This window comes from Tursiops truncatus, chromosome 16 (genome assembly GCF_011762595.2).
Source record: "Tursiops truncatus isolate mTurTru1 chromosome 16, mTurTru1.mat.Y, whole genome shotgun sequence".
Taxonomy (NCBI): domain Eukaryota; kingdom Metazoa; phylum Chordata; class Mammalia; order Artiodactyla; family Delphinidae; genus Tursiops; species Tursiops truncatus.
This window is the reverse complement of record NC_047049.1, coordinates 59,263,875-59,285,262: the sequence shown is the minus strand read 5'-3', so window position 1 is coordinate 59,285,262 and position 21,388 is coordinate 59,263,875. Positions and strand designations below refer to the sequence as shown.

Below are 21,388 nucleotides of genomic sequence, written 5' to 3'. Positions count from 1 at the left end.
TCCCTGGTTGGGGAACTAAGATCCTGGAAGGCGCATGGTGCGGCCAAAAAAAAAAAAACTTATGTTTCGATAAACTAACAATGAACTATCAGGAAGAGAAATTAAGAAAACAATCTCATTTACAATTGTATCAAAAACAATAAAATACCTAGGAATAAATCTAACCAAGGAGGTAACTACTTGTACTTAGACAACTGTAAGACATTGATGAAAGAAATCCAAGATGACACGAACAAATGGAAAGATATACCATGCTCATGTATTGGAAGAATTAATCTTGTTAAAATGATCATACTCCCCAAGGCAATCTATAAATTCAGCACAATCCCTATCAAAATACCAACGGCATTTTTCACAGAACTGGAACAAATAACCCCAAACTTTGTATGGAAACACAAAAGACCCCGAATAGCCAAAAGAATCTTGAGAAAGAAGAACAAAGCTGGAGGTATTGTATTCCCTGGTTTCAGACTATACTACAAAGCTACCATATCAAAATAGTGTGGTACTGGCACAAAAACAGACACATTGATCAATGGACCAGAATAGAGATTGCAGAAATAAACCCACACTTACATGGTCAATTAATCTAAAACAAAGGAGGCAAGAATATACAATGGGGAAAAGACAGCCTCTTCAATAAATGATGTTGGAAAAACTGGACAGCCAAATGCCAGAGAATCAAAATGGACTACTTTCTCACACCATATACAAAAATAAACTCAAAATGGGTTAAAGACTTAAATATAAGACCTGAAACCATAAAACTCCTAGGAGAAAACATAGGCAGTACACTCTTTGACATAGGTCTTAGCAATATTTTTTGGATACATCTCAGGCAAGGTAAACAAAAGCAAAAATAAACAGATGGGGCCACATCAAACTAAAAAGCTTTTGCACAGCAAAGGAAACTATCAACAAAATGAAAAGGCACCCTATTGAATAGGAGAAGATATTTGCAAATGATATATCTGATAAGAGGTTAACGTCCAAATTATATAAAGAACTCATACAACTCAACATCAAAGAAACAAACAACCTGATTGAAAAATGGGCAAAGGACCTGAAGAGACATTTTTCCAAAGAAGACAAACAGATGGCCAACAGACACATGAAAATGTGCTCAATATCACTAATCATCAGGAAAATTTAAATCAAAACTACAATGAGATATCATTCACACCTGTCAGAATGGCTATTATCAAAAAGACTAGAAATAACAAGTTTTGGGGAGGATGTGAAGAAAAGGGAAACCTCATGCACTGTTGGTGGGAATGTATTGATAAACTGGTGTAGCCACTATGGAAAACAGTATGGAGGTTCCTCAAAAAACTAAAAATAGAACTACTATATGATTAAGCAATTCTACTTCCAGGTATTTTTCCCTGTGTTCATTGTAGCATTATTTACAATATCCAAGATATTGACACAACCTATGTGTCCATAGGTAGATGAATGGATAAACAAGAGGTGGTATATATGTACAAGAGCATATTACTCAGCTATATAAAAGGAGGACGTCTTGCCATGTGGGACAACATGGGTGGATCTTAGGAACTTCATCTAACCTTGCTGGACTTTATTGTTCTTAGCTGTAGAAGAAGGGCTTAGTCTGTATGATTTCTCTGACCCTTCCAACACTAAAATTCTATTATTGTATTTCACATTCTTGATGCAGAATAGAACAGAAAAGGGAAAGAAAAGAAACAGATGATGGCAAGATCATAAACCACTGGAATCATCCATCATATAATATAAAGTTCAGTTCAAAGTATCTCTGCAGAAAACACCCTAAATGTGCTTCCTTATTGTACCAGTTCCCGTTCATAATAAGTCCTTAAGAGATATACAGTCATGTTGAAACCAAGCAGGACCCTGTGGGGCTCCTGGGTACAAGTCCTTTCTGTGTCCCTGTTTCTTGTTTGTAGAAAATGGGCTTCATTCAGCCTCAGCCTTCCCTGAGTTCCAAAGGGCTGATTCAAACAGTTGCTAATCAGGGAGGGGAGGGAATGCAGAAACAAGGGAGGAACAGTTAAGAAGCAATAGTGCAGCCTTGGGGCAGGGTCCTGGTTCCTCCTCAAGGAATATACATGATAGTATCTTTGAGTTCTTCTGCAGGAACTAAGGCCCCGACCCAGGTGGAAGATGGTAACTTCAGGCTGGGCACATGATTCCTGGGGCACTGCCCTGTTACCTCAACACCAACCAATCAGAAGAAAGTCACAAACCCTGCAGCCCTCACACCAAACTTTGCCTATAAAAACTTCTCCCCCAAAACCATTGGGGAGTTTGGGATTTTTGAGCACAAGCCACCCATTCTCCTTGACTGGCCCTGCAATAAACCTTTCTCTGCTTCATACTCTGACGTTTCGGTTTGTTTGGCCTCACTGTGCATCAGGCACACGAATTTGTGTTCAGTAACAGTGTTCATAAAATGATATATTTTAGAGGAGATTTTACTAATTATTTTGAGCACCAACTAATTTTCCTACTCTGAGTTTTTAACAGTTGGCTAAATAACAAGCATTTGTATTATATGACTTTTTCTACACCTAATGCTCCAAAGCTTTTTTTTTTTTTTTAATATATTACTTCTTCAACCCCATGTGTCTGTTGTCCTTGCACTTCTCTTCTTACTCAGGAAAATTCCTTGTCTTTAATTTTTATTCCTAAATCAGTTGTCATATTCTGTCTCTCAGTATTTGTATGGGATGCCCCATAATTTCTAGGTTTCTTTGAACCACACTGCTATAGAACATACTTAGATTATTTCTTACTTATTGAAATGGAAATCAAAGCAAAAGATTTTTTTTAACCAACTAAAAAGTTACTTGATGCAATTTACACTTAAAAAGGGTATTTATCTCTAGAGAATAGTAGCTGACAGCTGTCATTAGCTTGTAAATTCCCATTGTGACTTCACTACAACCAACAGCAATTTTTTATATTGTTAAACTTGAGGAACTATGGTAATTGTTATTCTTTGGTTGCAAAACAAGAAATCTAACATTTGCATTACAATCTAGTGTGTGGGAAAGAAGGAGACCTGGGGATTTATTTCAAAAGCAGTATTGTAATAAAGGTTTGTCAGTTCTGAAATGTGCTATCCATGCAGAGTTTCTCAAAGCTTTCATATTTAATTCCTTTTAAAGGCTTCATAATCTTTAAAGGAAAAAGTTAAACTGAGTGATAAAGACCTTAATTTTATCTGTTGACTTTGTCTCAGTTATTTAAAAACAGTAACCCCTAAGCACTTTCCTGTGAAACTGATGTATTAGTGAAATCTTCCATACTTTATGTGTTTAAGATTCACAGATTCCTATCTTTTATTTAAATCCAACTCTGTCTACTTCTTGAAATCTGTGTGTGAATATTTTTGCATATATCAATAGAAAGAAGACTGGATTGGAGGGAAGAAAGCACCAGGTAGACAAGTTAATCACCTAATTTTATGACCCCATCATCATTACTGCTTATAGAACTAATAGGAATATTTATGTTGCTGGCTCGGACCTTACGGAAACAATGGATTGCTAAGGATTCTTTTAAAAATGAGAAAGAAAATGAAAAAAATTTCAAGTTACTTTAGATATTGAAAACTTTAGGTGGTACATGCTATGTATTAAGTTTATATTACTATTTTTGGCCTCTTTTTCCTTAGGAAACTCAGACTCTCCTTTTGGAAGGAATAAACAGAGATTTCTGACTTTGCTTCTTTTTAGTTTTTATGTAAAAATTCAAATCATGTATCCACAAAGGATTAACTGCTGTGGGAATTGCTGTCCTGCTGTCAACAGCTAGAACACCAGACAGAATACATGAAAATACTGTTTCTAAACATTGGACAGTAGGCAAGACAGGACTTTGATCTCTGAGAAAAGAGAAACAAATGAAATTAACCTTACATTGCTTCAGCTTGTAGCCTGAGGGTTTGGTTAAATTCTAAACCACAAGGCCAGGCTATAACAACTTCCAAGGAAATAGCAACTACCAGAAGCTGTAAAATGAATAACTCTTAGTGCTCACTCAGGGCCAGAAATCATTTGACTTCCCAGCAGCTAGAGAGGAGAGACATCACTGAATACATGAACATTCAGCAGAGACTCCCAGAAGAACCATAACTTGGAAGTGGGGCCAAATTGGCCCTAGAATAAAGAATTCTCTAGATCTGTCTTAAAAGACCTGAGAGGATCAAGCTAATATGCAAGCAACTTAACTATACAACAAGATCCGGTATTCAGCAATGTAAAAGTCACAATGTCTAATCTCCCATCAAAAATTGCTAGGCGGGCTTCCCTGGTGGCGCAGTGGTTGAGAGTCCACCTGCCGATGCAGGGGACACGGGTTCGTGCCCCGGTCTGGGAAGGTCCCACATGCCGTGGAGCGGCTGGGCCCGTGAGCCATGGCTGCTGAGCCTGCGCGTCCGGAGCCTGTGCTCCGCAAAGGGAGAAGCCGCAACAGTGAGAGGCCTGCGTACCGGAAAAAAAAAAAAAAAAAAAAAAATTACTAGGCATGTGAAGAAGCTGCAGGGTGGGGGGTGGGGGTGCCAGAATCAGTCAATAGAACCAGATCTACAAATGACAGAAATGATGGAATTAACAGAGGATTTTAAAATAGTTATTATAAATGTGACCCTTATATTCAGAGAGAGAGAAGAAAACATAAGCATAATATGAAGAAAAATAGAACAATAAACAAAGGGAACTTCTAGAGGTGAAAAATATATCTGAAATGAAAACCAATATAAATGGAATTAATAGCAGATTAAACACTACAGAGGAAAAGATCAGTGACACTGACATACATAGCAATTAAAACTATCCAAAATGAATCTGAGAGGGAAAAACTAAAATAATATGAACAGAGTTTTAGTGCCCTGTGTGACAGTACCACATGGTCTAATATAAGTGTAATTGGAATCCCATAAGGAGAGGGGTGGGAGACATAAAAACTATTTGAATAATGGCCAAAATTTTTCCAAGTTTGATGAGAACGATGAGCCCCCAGAGCTAAGAAATTTAACAATTCCCAAACAGAATAATCATAAAGAAAACCATACAAAGGAACATTATAATCAGATTGCTGAAAACCAATGATAAAGAGAAAATATTAAAAGCAGCCAGAGGGAAAAAGACATATCACATACAAAGGAACAAAGATAAGAATGTACATAAATTTATCATATACTGTGCAAACCAGAAGGGAATTTCTTTAGAGCACTAAAAGGAAAAAAAAAAAAGCCAACCTAGAATATTTTACATAGCAAAAATGTCTTTCAAAATTGAAGATGAAATAAAGACTTTTTCTCACTTTACCAAAACTGAGAGAACTTATTGTCAACATATCTGCACAACAAGAAATGTTTAAGGAAGCTCTTGAGACAAAAGGAAGATGATACCAAATGGAAATGTGGATCTATACCCGAAACAATGAGGAACACCAGAGGGTAAATATGTGTATAAATATAAAAGACATTTTTCTCATTTTAAAATTTCTTTAAAGTATAATCAGTTATCAAAGTAAAAATAATGTGTGGTTTATAACATGTAGAAATAAAATATAGAACAATACAGGGGGAATAGAAGTATATTGTTGTAAGGTTCTCTACACTATACCTAAAGTGGTATGATATTACTTGAAGGTTAACTGTGATAAGTTAAAGATGTATATTGTAAACCCTTGAGTAGGGTTCAGCAAACCCAATAGGCCAAGTCCAGTGCACTCCTTATTTTTGTAAATAAAGTTTGTTGAAACAGCCATGCATATTCGTTTACATATTGCCTAGGGCTGCTTTTGCACCACAGTGCGGAGTCTAAAGTTGCAGCAGAGATCTTATGGCCTACAAAGCCTAAAGTATTTAATGTCTGTCTAACCCTTAACAGAAAAAATTTGGCAATACCTGCTATAGAGTAACCCCAAAACATGAAAAAGTACAGTTAATAAGCCAATAGTAGAGATTAAATGTAATAAAAAAAATACTCAGTTAATCTAAAAGAGGGCATGAATCGAAGAAAAGTGGAAGAAAGAAGAGTTGAGTCAAGAAAAGTAGCAAGGTGGCAGACATACACAACAATATTTATAATTTATTAAATGCTAATGATATACACACTTTAATTAAAAGACAGATTGTCAGATTGGATAAAATAGGAAGACTCAACCATATGCTGCCTGCAGGAAACCCACTTGAAATATAAAGACGTGGGTAGGTTAAACGTAAAAGGATGGGAAAAGGTATACCATATGTCCACACAAAGACTTGTGAGTAAATAATCATAAAAGGTTTATTCATAGTAGTCCAAAACTGGAAACAATCCACATGTCAATCAACAGGTGAATGGTTGAACAAATTGTGGTGTATCCACAATTTTAAATGCTACTCAGCAATAAAAACAAATTAACTACTAATGCATGCAGCAACACTGGTGAATCTCAGAATCATTATGCTGAAAGAAAGAAGCCAGATACAAAAGAGTACATGCTGTATGATTCCAGTAGTGTAAAACTCTAGAAAAACTAAATATAATCTGTGGTGAAAAAATCCAGTCAATAGTTCCCCAGGGGTTAACTTGAATCAGATCAAGAGAATTTGGGGGGGCTAATGGAAATGTTCTTTATCTTGATTATTATGTCAAAATTCATCAAACGTTCATTTAAAATAAGAGTGTACATTGTTATTTATAAACTATGCTTCAATAAGGGTTACTTTTAAAATTTAAGTCACGGAACAATGTAGTGTGAGGCTTTTGTATTCATTGTAGGCATTATAATTTACTAGACCAGGCGAGGAAATAAGATGTAAATGACTACAACTATGAAAAGTTTGATGCATTTAGAATCTCCAGAACATTATTATTCTATGTATATTTCCTCTCGGCTCTTCAATTTTGAGGGATACGAATCCTTAAAAACTTTTAGAGTGTATCTTTTGAGTCTTAAAAAAAGCTAATAAAGAAACATTATTAGGGACTTCCCTGGTGGCGCAGTGGTTAAGAATCCGCCTGCCAACACAGGGGACAAGGGTTTGAGCCCTGGTCTGGGAAGATCCCACATGCCGCAGAGCAACCAAGCCCGTGTGCCACAACTACTGAGCCTGTGCTCTAGAGCCCATGAGCCACAACTACTGAAGCCCGGGCGCCTAGAGCCTGTGCTCCGCAACAAGAGAAACCACCGCAATGAGCAGGCTGCACACCGCAACGAATAGTAGCCCCTGCTCGCTGCAACTAGAGAAAGCCCGCGTGCTGCAAGGAAGACCCAACGCAGCCAAAAATTAATTAATTAATTAAATTTAAAAACATTTTTTAAAAAGAAACATCACTCATCTTAAAGCAGTATGCTAAGTGGGGTTTTTTAATTTATTTATTTATTATTTTTGGCTGGATTCCATACCAGATTTGATTCCAAACCCTGTTTTCCTTTCACAGACTAGTGATAAATTATCATCTTTATTTATTTTTTTTAATATTTATTTATTTATTTGGTTGCACCAGGTCTTAGTTGTGGCAGGTGGGCTCCTTAATTGCAGAACATGGGCTCCTTAGTTGTGGCATGTGAACTTTTAGTTGCAGCATGCATGTGGGATCTAGCTCCCTGACCAGGGATTGAACCCAGGCCCCCTGCATTGAGAGCACGAAGTCTTATCCACTGTGCCATCAGGGAAATCCCTAAATTATCATCTTTAAATGCTTGGTTGCTTGTGTAAAAAATTCTGGTTCAAAATTTATTTATTAAAAGATTCATTTGAAAATTTTTTTGAAAGAGTTATTCTGGCATTTGTTTTAGGGACTAAGGTTCTATAAATCAAGACAGTTAAGGAACAAGATAAGGAAATAAGGAACTCTGTGCCGTTCTGTTGTAGAAAATCCTTTCAGTTGTGTAGCTTATTATAATGGTTCCCTTAATAACGTTTTGTTAGTAAATCCCAAAAGTTGAGCTTTGGCCTCTTGCTAACCTCAGGAAAATGTTCAAGAGAACTTAAAAGGAATTGTTTTTTATTATATCATAATATGTCCAAGTTGTATAAGAGAATGCTTACTTATCAAGCACCTTGGATATAATATACGTACTACAGAAATATGAGTTGATTGTACTTGAGTAAGTCTCACTTATTAGTGTACTTTCACATGTCATTCCCCACAGATTCTTAAAAAAGCTCTGGCTCCCGAGAGCCACCTCCTACAGGGTATAGAATTTGGCCCAGCAATCTCTGGCTACTTAATAAAAATTTACTAAATGGATTCAGGGTTTGTATTCACCAATACCAAGAACTTTACCTTAAATTCCTGGGAAAGCCTCTCCTTGACCCACTTAAAAGATAATCCTTTGCATATTTTCTTTTTTCTGCAAAGTGTTGTGATAGATATGATCTTCCATAAGCCATTTCCTGGAATAACCTTCAACTAAAGCTAAAGGGCATATTCTTGAACCTTAGAAAACATTTTAAGCCACACTAATAATAATAAACCCCCATTTAAGAAGATTAATAATGTCACTTTAACTTATAATGAAATCTAATTATATGGTTATGGGTCTTTTTCATTCAGATGTGACAGTGGTGTATCAAAATGGGTTACCTGTGATATCTGTGAGGCTACCATCCCGGCGTGAACGCTGCCAGTTCACACTCAAACCTATCTCAGACTCTGTTGGTGTGTTTTTACGACAACTACAAGAAGAGGATCGGGGAATTGACAGAGTTGCAATCTATTCACCAGGTATAGTCACCTTCATTATTTTTTTTTTTAATTTTTATTGGAGCCTAGTTGCTTTACAATGTTGTGTTAGTTTCTGCTGTACGGCAAAGTGAATCAGCTATACATTTACATATATCCACTCTTTTTTAGGTTCTTTTCCCACATAGGCCATTAAATAGACATTTCACCAAGGAAGAGATACAGATGGCCAAGAGGCACATGAAAATATGCTCGACATCACTAATCATTAGAGAAATGCAAGTCAAAACTACAATGAGGCATCACCTCACGCCAGTCAGAATGGCCATTATAAAAAAATCAAGAAACAGTAAATGCTGGAGAGGGTGTGGAGAAAAGGGAACCCTCCCATGCTGTTGGTGGGAATATAAATTGATACAGCCACTATGGAGAACAGTATGGAGGTTCCTTAAAAAACTAAAAATAGAACTGCCATACCACCCAGCAATCCCACTACTGGGCATACACCTTCATTATTAATTCCCACCCACCCATCATTTCACTCCAAATTGTTTTTACACACACACACACACACACACATACACCACTGCAAAAGAATCCCATGCTCTTAACTTTAGGACACAATCTTTTGCTTAGCAAATGTCAAGAGAGACAGTGATTTCTCTCCCAATTTTCAGAATATGATTGCTCAGTTTTAGGAAGGGTATATACACAGGGATCTCATTCAAAAGCACCTCACATATAATGCCATGGGCAAAGATGAACCATCAATCACATTTATACTTTTGAGACCTTTTGTCATTACCTTAGGTGTAGAATAAACTTTTCTAGTAGTTGAGCCATCATCTCTGAAGATATGAAATATTACGCCTTCTTTTTAAATCTTCTTAGGTCTTTCACATAAATGTTTACAAAATGAAGACATATGGTTTGAAAACAATATAAAATAAGGCACTAAAAATTCCCATTTGACATGATATCCATTTCATTTATTTACTTTTTAAGCGCCTTACATTTTTCCCACTTTCACTTTGAAAAATTTTAAACCTACAGAAAAACATAAAAGCCTAGTACAGTAAGTACCTATTTACCCTTGGATTTACTCAGTTGTTGCTAATTTGCCACATTTCTGTAGTGTAAATATTTTAAATATTCTTAATTCTCAACTCATCTTGTAATGTAATTAATAGATCAGCTTGGTGTACTTTGCTAACCCTAGCATCTGCCCCTACTGGATTATTGGCAACTAATCAGTAACTATACTGCAAAGTACCATATATTAGAAAACATTGGGTGTTTTACTCAACCAACTTCCATCATAGACATCCATGCACCTCTCCCAGTGACCCTAGATTTCCAGCTGACACCTATACATCTATGTAATTATTTCACTTGTTCATAAAGTTCTTCCAGAAAAACACGTTGTTAAATCTTCACCAAAAAGATTGCCATGAAAACAAAAAGCCTCAGATAGTATAAGCTTTGTTTAGCATAGAATTTAGGGGTAAGGCAAAAAGTTAACTGAAATTTAAGAGAGAAGACATAATTTTAAAATCTATTTTGAGGATTGCTTTTTTCCTGACCATTCTTGAATAATTATGGACATATGACCTTAAAATTTTCACATTTAAATTTTCACAGATGGCGTTCGAGTTGCTGCCTCAACAGGAATAGACCTCCTCCTCCTTGACGACTTTAAACTGGTCATTAATGACTTAACGTATCATGTACGACCACCAAAGAGAGGTAACAAGTAACCTTGATAAGGTCAGAGAAATGTGAGAACGGCTTTTGGAAAGAACTTTTTTTCCCCTGGGTAAAGTTGAGAAACAGTATTCAAAGAGCAGTCAAAGTTTTACATATAGGTAGCACTTCGCTAGTACACTGACTAAAACATAGACACCAGAATGCTTTATTATCGGCTCTTGTCACTGTTTCGCATAAATGAGTGTTCTACATAACTTAAACTCCTTCCTTCCATACAAGCTAAAAGTCATATTATTTTAATAACGTTACTGGGGGAATCTTTTTTTTTTTTTTTTTTTTTTGCCGTACGCGGGCCTCTCACTGTTGTGGCCTCTGCCGTTGCGGAGGACAGGTTCCGGACACGCGGGCTCAGCGGCCATGGCTCACGGGACCAACTGCTCCGCGGCATGCAGGATCCTCCCGGACCGGGGCACGAACCCGCATCCGCTGCATCGGCAGGCGGACTCTCAACCACTGTGCCACCAGGGAAGCCCACTGGGGGAATCTTTTTTAAAAATTATGGAATTCCCTGTCCTCTTAAACATTTGTAAGAGGAATTAACCCCCTTTTTTGATGGCTCAAGGTTAGCAGTTTGAAAGTCAACTATTGTACAATAATAGTCCTTGGGAACTTCGGATGAGAATATGCTTTTATGCGAAAAAATGGGATATTTGCCTCCAGTGCCAGAAAACTCAGTAATCAAATATTTTCATGAACTACTTTTAAAAACCAAAGTTAATGCAAAAAATCTGTGATAAACAAAATATCAAAAATTTAAATAAAGACAAAGTTAGTTTTACTGATTTTTCTTTTCACCCCACACTCCAATATGGCTTTGCACAGTACTGATGCTATTAAATAGCCCTCTAAAATAACATTTTGAAGTGTGTCTCTTTTGGTCATCTTTCTCTCTTTGCTCTTGATGTTCATTGTCACTCACTGCTGTCGTTAATTCCCCTTCCACCACCACCACCCCCTCCATCAGCTTCCTAGGACATTTGTTATTTTCCATTCTGCTTTTGAGAATTGTGTCTAATGTAGAAAAAGTTCTAAGTAAAAGCCTAAGTATTGAATGCCTCCAAAATCTGGTCCACATCTACCTTTAAAGTTTTTCTCTTTTCCTCTTAAAAGATTCCTACTTTTCCTCCACCCTCTAGTTCCTTTGCTCTTTCCTTTACCATCTCAGTGTTTTCTCACCTTTCCTCTAAGATGCCTTTTTCTTTTATTCCTAACCTCCTATTTCCTCAGGTCAAAATCATCAATGTCGGCTCTTCCATGATCCCATTCTTTCTTTTTCTTACTCCCAGCCAACCAGAAGTGATTATTCTCTTCTCTGAATTCTTCATTCCTTTTCTTTTCAAATGATCAGAAGGAAGGCACTGTGATTTTTGTATATCCCATTGACTTAGGTAGTCATCCTATATTGAGCGAGTTAAATGAGTTAAAGAATCCTTTAAATAGTAAGACATTACTGAATCAGATTTTATTAAGTTGGAATAATTGAACATGTAGACCAAGGATTGTTAGCTATATATTAGCTATACTAATATGTTTTCCTTCTTTATTCCCTGATTCGTGGACTAGATGTTCTCTTTAAAATAACAGAAGTACAGGCCTTATTTTACTCAGTTTTTTTTTTTTTGTTCTTTAAATTTGCTCTTTATTTTTTTCTGGCTTTATTGACATATAATTGACATATAACACTGTGTAGTTTAAAGTATACAGTGTGATGATTTGATACACTTATATGTTGAGAAATGATTACCACAACAGGATTAGTTAATACCTCCATCATCTCACATAATTACCATTTCTTTTTGAGGAGAACACTTGAGATCTACATTCTTACCCACTTTCAAGTATACATTACAGTTTTGTTAACTATAGTCACCATGCTGTACATTAGATTCCCAGAACTTATTCATCTTATAATTGGAAAACTGGTACCCTTTGACCAACATAGAACTACTGTATGATCCAGCAATTCCACTTTGGTGTATGTATCCAAAGGAAATGAAATCAGAATCTCAAAGAGATATCTACACTCCCATGTTCATTGCAGCATTATTCACAATAGCCAAGCTATGGAAACAACCTAAGTGTCCATCTACAGATGAATGGATAAAGAAGATGTAGTGTGTATGTGTGTGTGTGTGTGTGTGTGTGTGTGTGTGTGTGTGTGTGTATGTGTGTATCTAAAATATTATTCAGCCATGAGAGAGAAGGAAACCCTGCCATTTGCAGCAACATGGATAGACCTTATGTGTGTATGTGAATTTCCTAGGGAGTTCATTCTATTTTGATTTTCTACTGCATTAGTAAAATATTAAAAGTTGACTAATATATTCTTATATAAAGTATAACAGTCAGGAAAGTAAAGATTTATGTTGTCAAAAACTAGAGGTATTTTAATCAATGAATAATTCTAACCATCTTGTCTAATACTGTGTTTTTAAAAGGGAAATGAAAGTTTTAATTTTTTAAATAAGGCTATTCTCAAGTTGAATAGGGAAAGTAAAGGTAGAAACTGAAAAGGGGAGAAATTATATTTGATTCTCTGGTAATCAGTTTGGCAGCCTTACAACTCTTTGTTTTATCTGTATCTCAGAACTGTGGGGTATCTGTCCACCTTCCCTAGAAGTTAATTAGAATGTGAAGTTTGCAAGGGTCAGAAGTCTATAATTCATGGGATAATTGTAATTTGAAGTATGAAATTTGGTAAGCTCAATAGTAGCATTAGTATAAAACTTTAAAAGACCATTTTAATATTTAAATTTAGATGTCAAATCTCTCAGCTCTGTTATTATTAGTCAATGAGCAATTATGTCATTATATACTTTTTTCACAGAAGCTTAAATAATTTTAAGTTCATAAACTAGTTCATAAAATAGTTTTAAGTTCATAAACACTTTTCCCTCCATTTTTAAAACATAGTAAAAAAAATCTTTTTTTCTTTTGAAATAAACATAAGATAGGTTTTAATTTTGTTTCCATCATATTATCTTCCTCCAAGTCACCACTGTTTGTCAGCTGCGGTGAGTAAGAGAACAGTTGAATTTCTGTATTTGAGAGGGATGCCGATCATACAGATGAGTAAACTCTTCCCCACATTATAACTGTTTTTAGTGAAAAAGCTAAATGGAGAAAAGAAGTTGAAGGCACTAGGTTTTGGGTATTAGATAATGAGAAGAACACTAGAATTTTATATATACATGAAGCAGATGGAACAAATATACTTTATCTAATAAAAGTTAAAATAGTTAATGGAGGAAAACTTTTCCAGAATAGTTTTAAGTTTTGACACAGTTTTTTTCTACTCATTCCTTATGCCCCTTTAATTTTCTCTTTTCTCTCCTATTTTTCTTTTCCCTGTGCATGGATAGCACTTTAGAACTAAAAATGCTCTATGAATGCTGTGCACCAGTAAACCTTAACTTCACATACTTCACCAGGCACTGAGGATAGAGGGCTTATTCATATAGGATCTAATATAGCCATGTTTGATGTTTATGTGGGATTGGCAGTCATAGGTATTACGAATACCTAAGTCCTGACAACCCTTGTACCTAATGCCAAAATTGGAGGGAAGAGGCAGGAAAAAACTGAAATGGCACAAGGGGGCAGGTCATAGCAGCAAGGCTAGTTGCAAGTTCCATTGCATTCTTTTGGTTACCAAAGCTGTATATGGCTGGGTTCCCCTGTGACCACTGGTCGTTGAAAGTTTTTGTGCTAAGGAAACTCATCTTGATTGGCAACACTAAGCCCTTTCCCCCATTTATCCATCCAGAGGATATTGGAGACCTTGCTTCTCTCCTAATAATGTAAGTAATTGAGAGAAAATGTTGAACAGACAAACCAAATACCAACTATAATGAATACCTTATCAGAGACTCAGATAGCCAGAATCCTTCCCAAACCATTATAGTAGCTGAAAAGACTTTTTAATCCCCATTATTTGTGCACATCTTCCTGTCTTTGTGTACCTTAATTATCCTGGCACTGATGGCATGTGAAGAAACATTAATAAACATCTTAATTGCATTTTTAGGGAAGCATACACGGATCATCCAGAAGTGTTTTTGTTAAGCCATTAGCAGATTTACCTTCTCTCTTCCTATAATTTCATCTCCAAATAGGTGGGCAGATTTTTGAGGGTCAAGGGTTTGAGGTTGTTGTTTTCCTCCACCATGACAATACCTTGGAAGCATATTCTTCCTGTCAAGAAAATCTAACAAAATAAAGCTAAGTCTCTTGAGTTTACCAGGGCTTTACTGATCAGAAAGATAACAACTCTCTGTTCAGCCAGGTCTAGAAGTGGACATCTGTGAGATTGATCTCCTATGAATTATCATTTTATAGTCTTTTCATTGCTGTTTGAATGTATGTTGTAGCACATTAAATTTTATTTGTTTTGAATGATAATGCATTCACAGTGTTCAACTCCCAAAGTCAAAGAACATATGGGAAAAGATTTTCTCATCCCTGTTTCACAGCCACCCTTTTCTCCTCTTACCAGCAAGCATTGTTCTTAGTTTCTTGTTTCCTATCAGAGAGTCAGTGCATTCATAAGCAAATGTGAATGCATAATCTTTTTTCCCTTTTTATGCAAATAATAGCATATCATACATATACTGTTCATGTCGGTCAGGGTTCAATTGGGGAAGCAGAAGCATGTGAATAAAGTGGAATAAAAGATTATAGGAATGAGACTTTGTACAGTTGTAGATGAAGGTAAAGAAGTAAGAGTCTGTAAAGGGGAGCTTGGAAGATCAGAGAAAAGTTACTAAGTTTGAAGTGATGGCACATGTGGACAAATCAGAGCTTGCCAGGGAACCTGGAAATTCAAGTGCGTCCAACTACTAGGATAAGAAAAATTAACAAAGGAGGGCTGGTAGAGAGATCCCTAGGACAGTGTTATCAAATAGAACTTTCTGTGACAATGAAAATGTTCCATTTCTGCACTGTCCAATATGGTAGCCATCAGTCACATGTGCCTATTGAGCACTTGAAATGTGGCTAGTATGGCTGAGAAACTGAATTTTAAATTCTATTTCATTTTAATTAATTTAAATAGCCACACACAGCAAACAGTTCCTGTTTTGGACAGCACAGCTTTAGAAAGCTGCATCTGGCTGTGGGTGTGGATTTGCTGTTAATCATCAGAGGTGGCAGTTGAGAAAAAAGAGCTGGATGCAGAGCCAGGGAGAGCAGGCACACACTGGCATCTCCAGGCACCTCTGCATCTGTCTCTCACTACTAACGACAACCTTCAGAGCATGATGGCTTCTGCTTCACTTCTGCCTTCTAAAACCTCACTTGAATCTCTGTTTTGGCTAACTCTAATTCAGAACCATACAGGGAATTTGGGATATATGGGGAAACATAATTCCAGTTTAACTAGATGTCAAGGTATAAAACCACCAAACTGCTTTTCTTACCTAACAGTGTATTCTGAAGATCTTAAAATACCAGAACATAAAGAATTCCTTATTCTTTTTCACAGCTGCTATGTGTTACATTGTATGAATGTATATTATCATTCACTTAGCTGCTTATTTTATAATTTATCATAGTGAAAAAAATCAAAAGAGAAATAGTTTTACAAACTTGGAGTGAGAAATATGTTTCTACCTATAACATAAAACACAGAAGAAGCCATGAGAGAAGAGACTGATATAAAAAATAAATTTTCTACACAGGAGAACCTGTAATATGAATATTAATTTTAAAAGAATAAGTCTTCGATGAATGACATTCTAATAGAAGCTCTTTTATAAAACAAATACCAAGCCTGAGTTCAGATTTTATAGATTTTCAGGTTATGATTGTCTATACATATTTGATCATTAACGTGTGTGTGCTTCATTAGGAAAAGGAAGAGGAGAGGGTCTGTTTAGTTTGTTTGCTTGCTTCCTTCTTTCCTCCCTTCCCCCCTCCTTTTCTCCCTCCTTGGATTTCTAAGCAAATACAGTGTAATTATGGTATTGAAAGTGGAAATGGAAAAAGAAAGGACATGGAAGAGAAAAGTCATTGGACTACCAGTCAGAAGATCTTTTCCCACTCCCTGCTAGCCATGCAGCTTTGTGAATATCATTATTAGACCTCATTAAGGAGAGAAACCACCTCATATTTGATTTTTTCCCCTCTCTAGTGAATAGATCAGTACCTAATACAAAAATGTTTGTTCATCTTATCTCTCTAGGACTCAAAATTCCTCATTTATAAATTGTGGATTATATGCTGCCATGAGGATAAATATGGGATAATATATGCGAGAGAATTTTGTTTACCATAGATAATTTATACCTACCTAAAAAATTATCTTTTTGAAAGAGAATTGAGGACTTCCCTGGTGGCGCAGTGGTCAAGAATCTGCCTGCCAATGCAGGGGACACGGGTTTGAGCCCTGGTCCGGGAAGATCCCACATGCTGCGGAGCAACTAAGCCTGTGCACCACAACTACTGAGCCTGCGCTCTAGAGCCCGTGAGCCACAACTACTGAAGCCTGCGCGCCTAGAGCCTGTGCTCCACAACAAGAGAAGCCACTGCAGTGAGAAGCCCATGCACCACAACAAAGAGTAGCTCCCGCTCACTGCAACCAGAGAAAGCCCACGTGCAGCAACAAAGACCCAACGCAGCAAAAAATAAAATAAATAATAAAAAAAGAAAGAAAGAGGACTGAGCTTGCAGGAGAAATATTAATATTGATAAAGTAAAAGCCTCATAACTCAGTTCCAGGCCTGGGGGGTCAGGAGGCATGGACTCTACCACTTCACTATGACATTCTAGAGTGCAGTTTTCTCTTTTTGTAACTTTGGAAAGTGTAGAACCATATGTGAATGTGAGCTGCAACTTTAGTGCAAAGCAGACTCTGTTGACATAGACGACTTCTAGAACTCAAAGTGTTCTTGCTTTTATCTGTTCCCATTAATGCAGCACACATTTATTGAAGCATGCAAGATACTATGCTAGGTGGTATATCCCATTTTACTATATCAGCTCTTCTCTAATCCAATTTGCTACCCTTATTTGAAATTTTTTATTGATTGAATTTCTGTGATAACTGTACTAAAGGACATCCTTGAAGAATATTTGAAATACACACATGACTAATTCTGACTGGCTTATTTTGACTTAGAAAAAGGCTGACCTTCTGCTGTAGCTAACAAAATGTCACATTTAAGGCTAATAAGATTCTAAAACAAAAGCTTTACTTCTGTTGCTTTTTAAAAAGTTATTTGACAGCTGAGATCAGCTGACTTTTTATTAAATTTTCAAAACATAATTTTTAGATTTCTAGAAGCACATGCTACTCACAGAAGAGGATATTGAATCAAAGAATTATTTAATCTTTTACCTTTTTAGTTATTCTCATAACTTCATGCCGTTTCAAGCTTGATATTGAGACCCATACAGCTATTCTATGTCTTTGCCCAACGGGAATAAATAAAAATTGATATGCTAGGGGGAAGGTATATAGGGGCTAAGATTATTAGGATAATGGTATTTTTATTTATACCCTTGTATTTGCAAATTTGAAATACTGTATATTTTTTCCTTAAGTGTTAGTTACTAAAGGGAAAAAATGACCACTTAAAATGGCAAGACCACAGATAAATTTTAGATCTGAATTTTAATAAGCATGGTAATCAGATTAATTCTAAGCCTCTCTACTAGTTTTTGACATATTACTTTAAATTTTTTGTCTTTATCTAATGAAGATTATTATTACTCGTAGCCTCATTTGTAGCACTTATACTTCCAAGAATATAATGGTGGATGTTGGCTTCAAAATTTTCAAGTTGCCCAAATATGAACTTACTTTGTAGGATTTATAGACTCTTCCTTTTTAAAAAGGAACTATCCCTTTCCTTCAGTTTAACATTGAAGGTGGGACCCCTATAGTGGATGAATCTGCCTTGTTCTTATCACTAATAGCCCTAAGAATAGCAACTCTTCATTTAAGGCATATATTTTTTTTTAAATGTAATCTTTTTCTTTCAGACCTCTTAAGCTATGAAAACGCAGCAACACTGAACGATGTAAAGACACTGGTCCAGCAGTTATACACTACTTTGTGCATCGAGCAGCACCAGTTAAACAAGGAAAGGGAGCTTATCGAAAGATTAGAAGATCTCAAAGAACAACTGGCGCCCCTGGAAAAGGTGCAGATTCAAATTTCACACTTTTCTCTTCACCAGTATTTTTTCCAGAGCATATATGTTTGCTTTTTTCCCCTCCGAGTGCATTGTGTCAATCAAACTAGTCCACTAGTTTTGGGAACTGAATCATAAAAAGCTTCTGATTAAAGCTAAGAAAGGACTTAAAAAGGAATAGTTTGGAGCCTTGATAATGGACATAGAGCTTTGAGATCTAAATATACTGCCCTTAACCAGACTTACTACTTTTACAACAAAGATTGGAATAATTGCTGATCAAGAAGGGTTCTAAGTGAGGTGGATAATCATTTTAGCCAACTTAAGAATTAATATTATATGGAATATTATGCAACTGTTAAAAACAATCATGTAGATCTAATATTCTATAGAAAACACTTCATGATATTTTATGAAAATTACAAAATGTGTATATTAGTTCATACTATGATCCAGTTTTTAAGTGTATTATGCATATAGCCATACACACAACACACACACACACACACACACATACACATATATACAAAGAAAAAAATCGGAACATATTCCCAAATGCTAATAGAATAGTAGGATTATGAATGATTTTTCTTCTTTATACTTTCCTAGTAAGTGTTTTACAATGAACGTGTGTCATCCTTTTTTTTTTTAATAAAAATACAAGTATTTCCATTTTAAGAAACCAGACTATATTAGAGATTAAGGAAGGGAACAAATACTCTTAATACTGTGCTTTTTCTGATTTCTTTAAAAGTAAGGAACACGTATCTCAAGGTTGTTTTCATTAAATTTAAGACCATTAGAAATGTTGGATAAATTAAATTTGAGGAACTGTTGTGAAGGGGGATGAAATTTAAATCTTGTATTTTCAAAATGTAAAGCATTTTTTAATGTACCAATTATAGCAAAATAATTATCATCCCTTATTGAATATTTACTATGTGCTAGGAATTATCCTGAGTATTTTACTTGTATTCTCTTATTTAATCCTCAGAACAACTCATTAATGAAGTTATGGTAATGTGCAGATCAGGGCCTAAATTCAGCCATTCTGAATCCAGAGTCCATGCTCTGACCCACTGTGCTGTTTTGCCCCTAGTAGACCTTTTGAGTAAAAAACTAATGGTAGAGTAAATCTTGTACGCTACAGTGAGAGAACATTGGCATGTTTTTATTTCTCTCTTTCAAAGAAAGCAATCTTGTGGTTGGATAAAGACCCGCTGAAACTAACTTATTCACTCCCATAATTTCACCATATTTTCAGCTACTTCTAGGATGAAACATAAAATACAAGTGTATCAAAAATGTTATGCCTATAAAATAGTACTCAGTAAAAACTACAGATATTATTTAGGAAGACAAACTATATTTCCTAGAATTGAGACTAACTTATATCTTGATTACAAGCCCTGTTTCTTTAGTGAACATTGAACAGTTTAAATAAGAGTTTAAAATTGGTTCTATGTCAAAATGCTTTACAGTTGACCAGTCACGTGTGCCCTGTAGGTACGAATTGAGATTAGCAGAAAAGCTGAGAAGAGGACCACTTTGGTGCTATGGGGTGGACTTGCCTACATGGCCACACAGTTTGGCATTTTGGCCCGGCTTACCTGGTGGGAATATTCCTGGGACATCATGGAGCCAGTTACCTACTTCATCACTTATGGAAGTGCCATGGCAATGTATGCATATTTTGTAATGACACGCCAGGTAAGAATTCCTCTTCAAGTAACTTTCCATGAGATAGTACAATGTTGGTTGTCAAAGTAGTTCTCTTTTCTCTCATCTTCTTTCTAAGGCCAGTTCCCTTGAAGTAATCATTTATCCTTTATACATACTCACTCATACAAACACACATATGTGCACATGCATGTGCATGCCAGTTATGTATCAGGCACTGGTCTGGGTGCTAGAGATAGATAGATATGACATGGCTTTGGCCCCCATGGAGCAAACAGACTATTAAGAGAGCCATATAAACCATTAAATTCATAAAACTATTATAGTAAGATATAGAATAAGAAGGCAAAGGAGAAGAGTGGTCAGCTGTAGGATAACTTGCTCAGTTGGCTTGTCTTTTTATGTACTGTGTAATTAATTTAGCAGTCAGATGGTGTAGTCCCAAGCTTTTGGTTTTTTTTACTGTTGTTGTTTTGTTTTTTAATTTTATTTATTTATTTATCTGTTTGTGCCCAGTCTTAGTTGCGGAATGCATGTGGGATCTAGTTCCCTGACCAGGGATCGAACCTGGGCCCCCTGCATTGGGAACGCGTAGCCTTATCCACTGCACCACCAGGGAAGTCCCAAGCTTTTGGGTTTTATTGAATGTTTGGAATGGAGAATTGGTGATAACTAATCAAATAGTTAAACTAAATTCTGGGCTACTTCTAAATATATTAGGAGTATAGGTGTGTGTTGTTGTTTTTACTTCGTGGAAGAAAGGTGAAAATTAGATATCTAATCACTATTCTATTCTTTATCATCCAAGGCTCATATTTTAAATATCAGTGTCTAGAACTAATTTTTATTGTTAGTGCTGTATTTTTAGTAGCTTGGAAATCCATAATGGTCACTTTAGGAAGTATGAAGGATTTATTATCACTTATTTATTACTGCCATGTGTGATACAACCACAGATCCAGGCTCCCTTGAATAAAAAGTATTTGAGGGCTTCCCTGGTGGCACAGTGGTTGAGAGTCCGCCTGCCGATGCAGGGGACACAGGTTCGTGCCCTGGTCCAGGAAGATCCCACATGCTGCGGAGCGGCTGGGCCTGTGAGCCATGGCCGCTGACCCTGCGCGTCCGGAGCCTGTGCTC

The 21,388-nt window shown here is 36.2% G+C and overlaps 1 protein-coding gene across 4 annotated transcripts in view; it reads left to right on the top strand.

Annotated features, from left to right (window-relative positions):
- Positions 1 to 21,388, top strand: part of MCU (mitochondrial calcium uniporter) — a 271,464-nt gene that overhangs the window by 236,686 nt on the left and 13,390 nt on the right. For all 4 annotated transcript variants that reach the window (XM_073793479.1, XM_019936101.3, XM_073793480.1 and 1 more), the window contains 4 exons: positions 8,541 to 8,711; positions 10,311 to 10,415; positions 18,420 to 18,580; positions 20,078 to 20,281. In XM_073793479.1, coding sequence (XP_073649580.1) covers positions 8,541 to 8,711; positions 10,311 to 10,415; positions 18,420 to 18,580; positions 20,078 to 20,281 — 641 coding nt within the window. The remainder of the gene's footprint in view (positions 1 to 8,540; positions 8,712 to 10,310; positions 10,416 to 18,419; positions 18,581 to 20,077; positions 20,282 to 21,388) is intronic.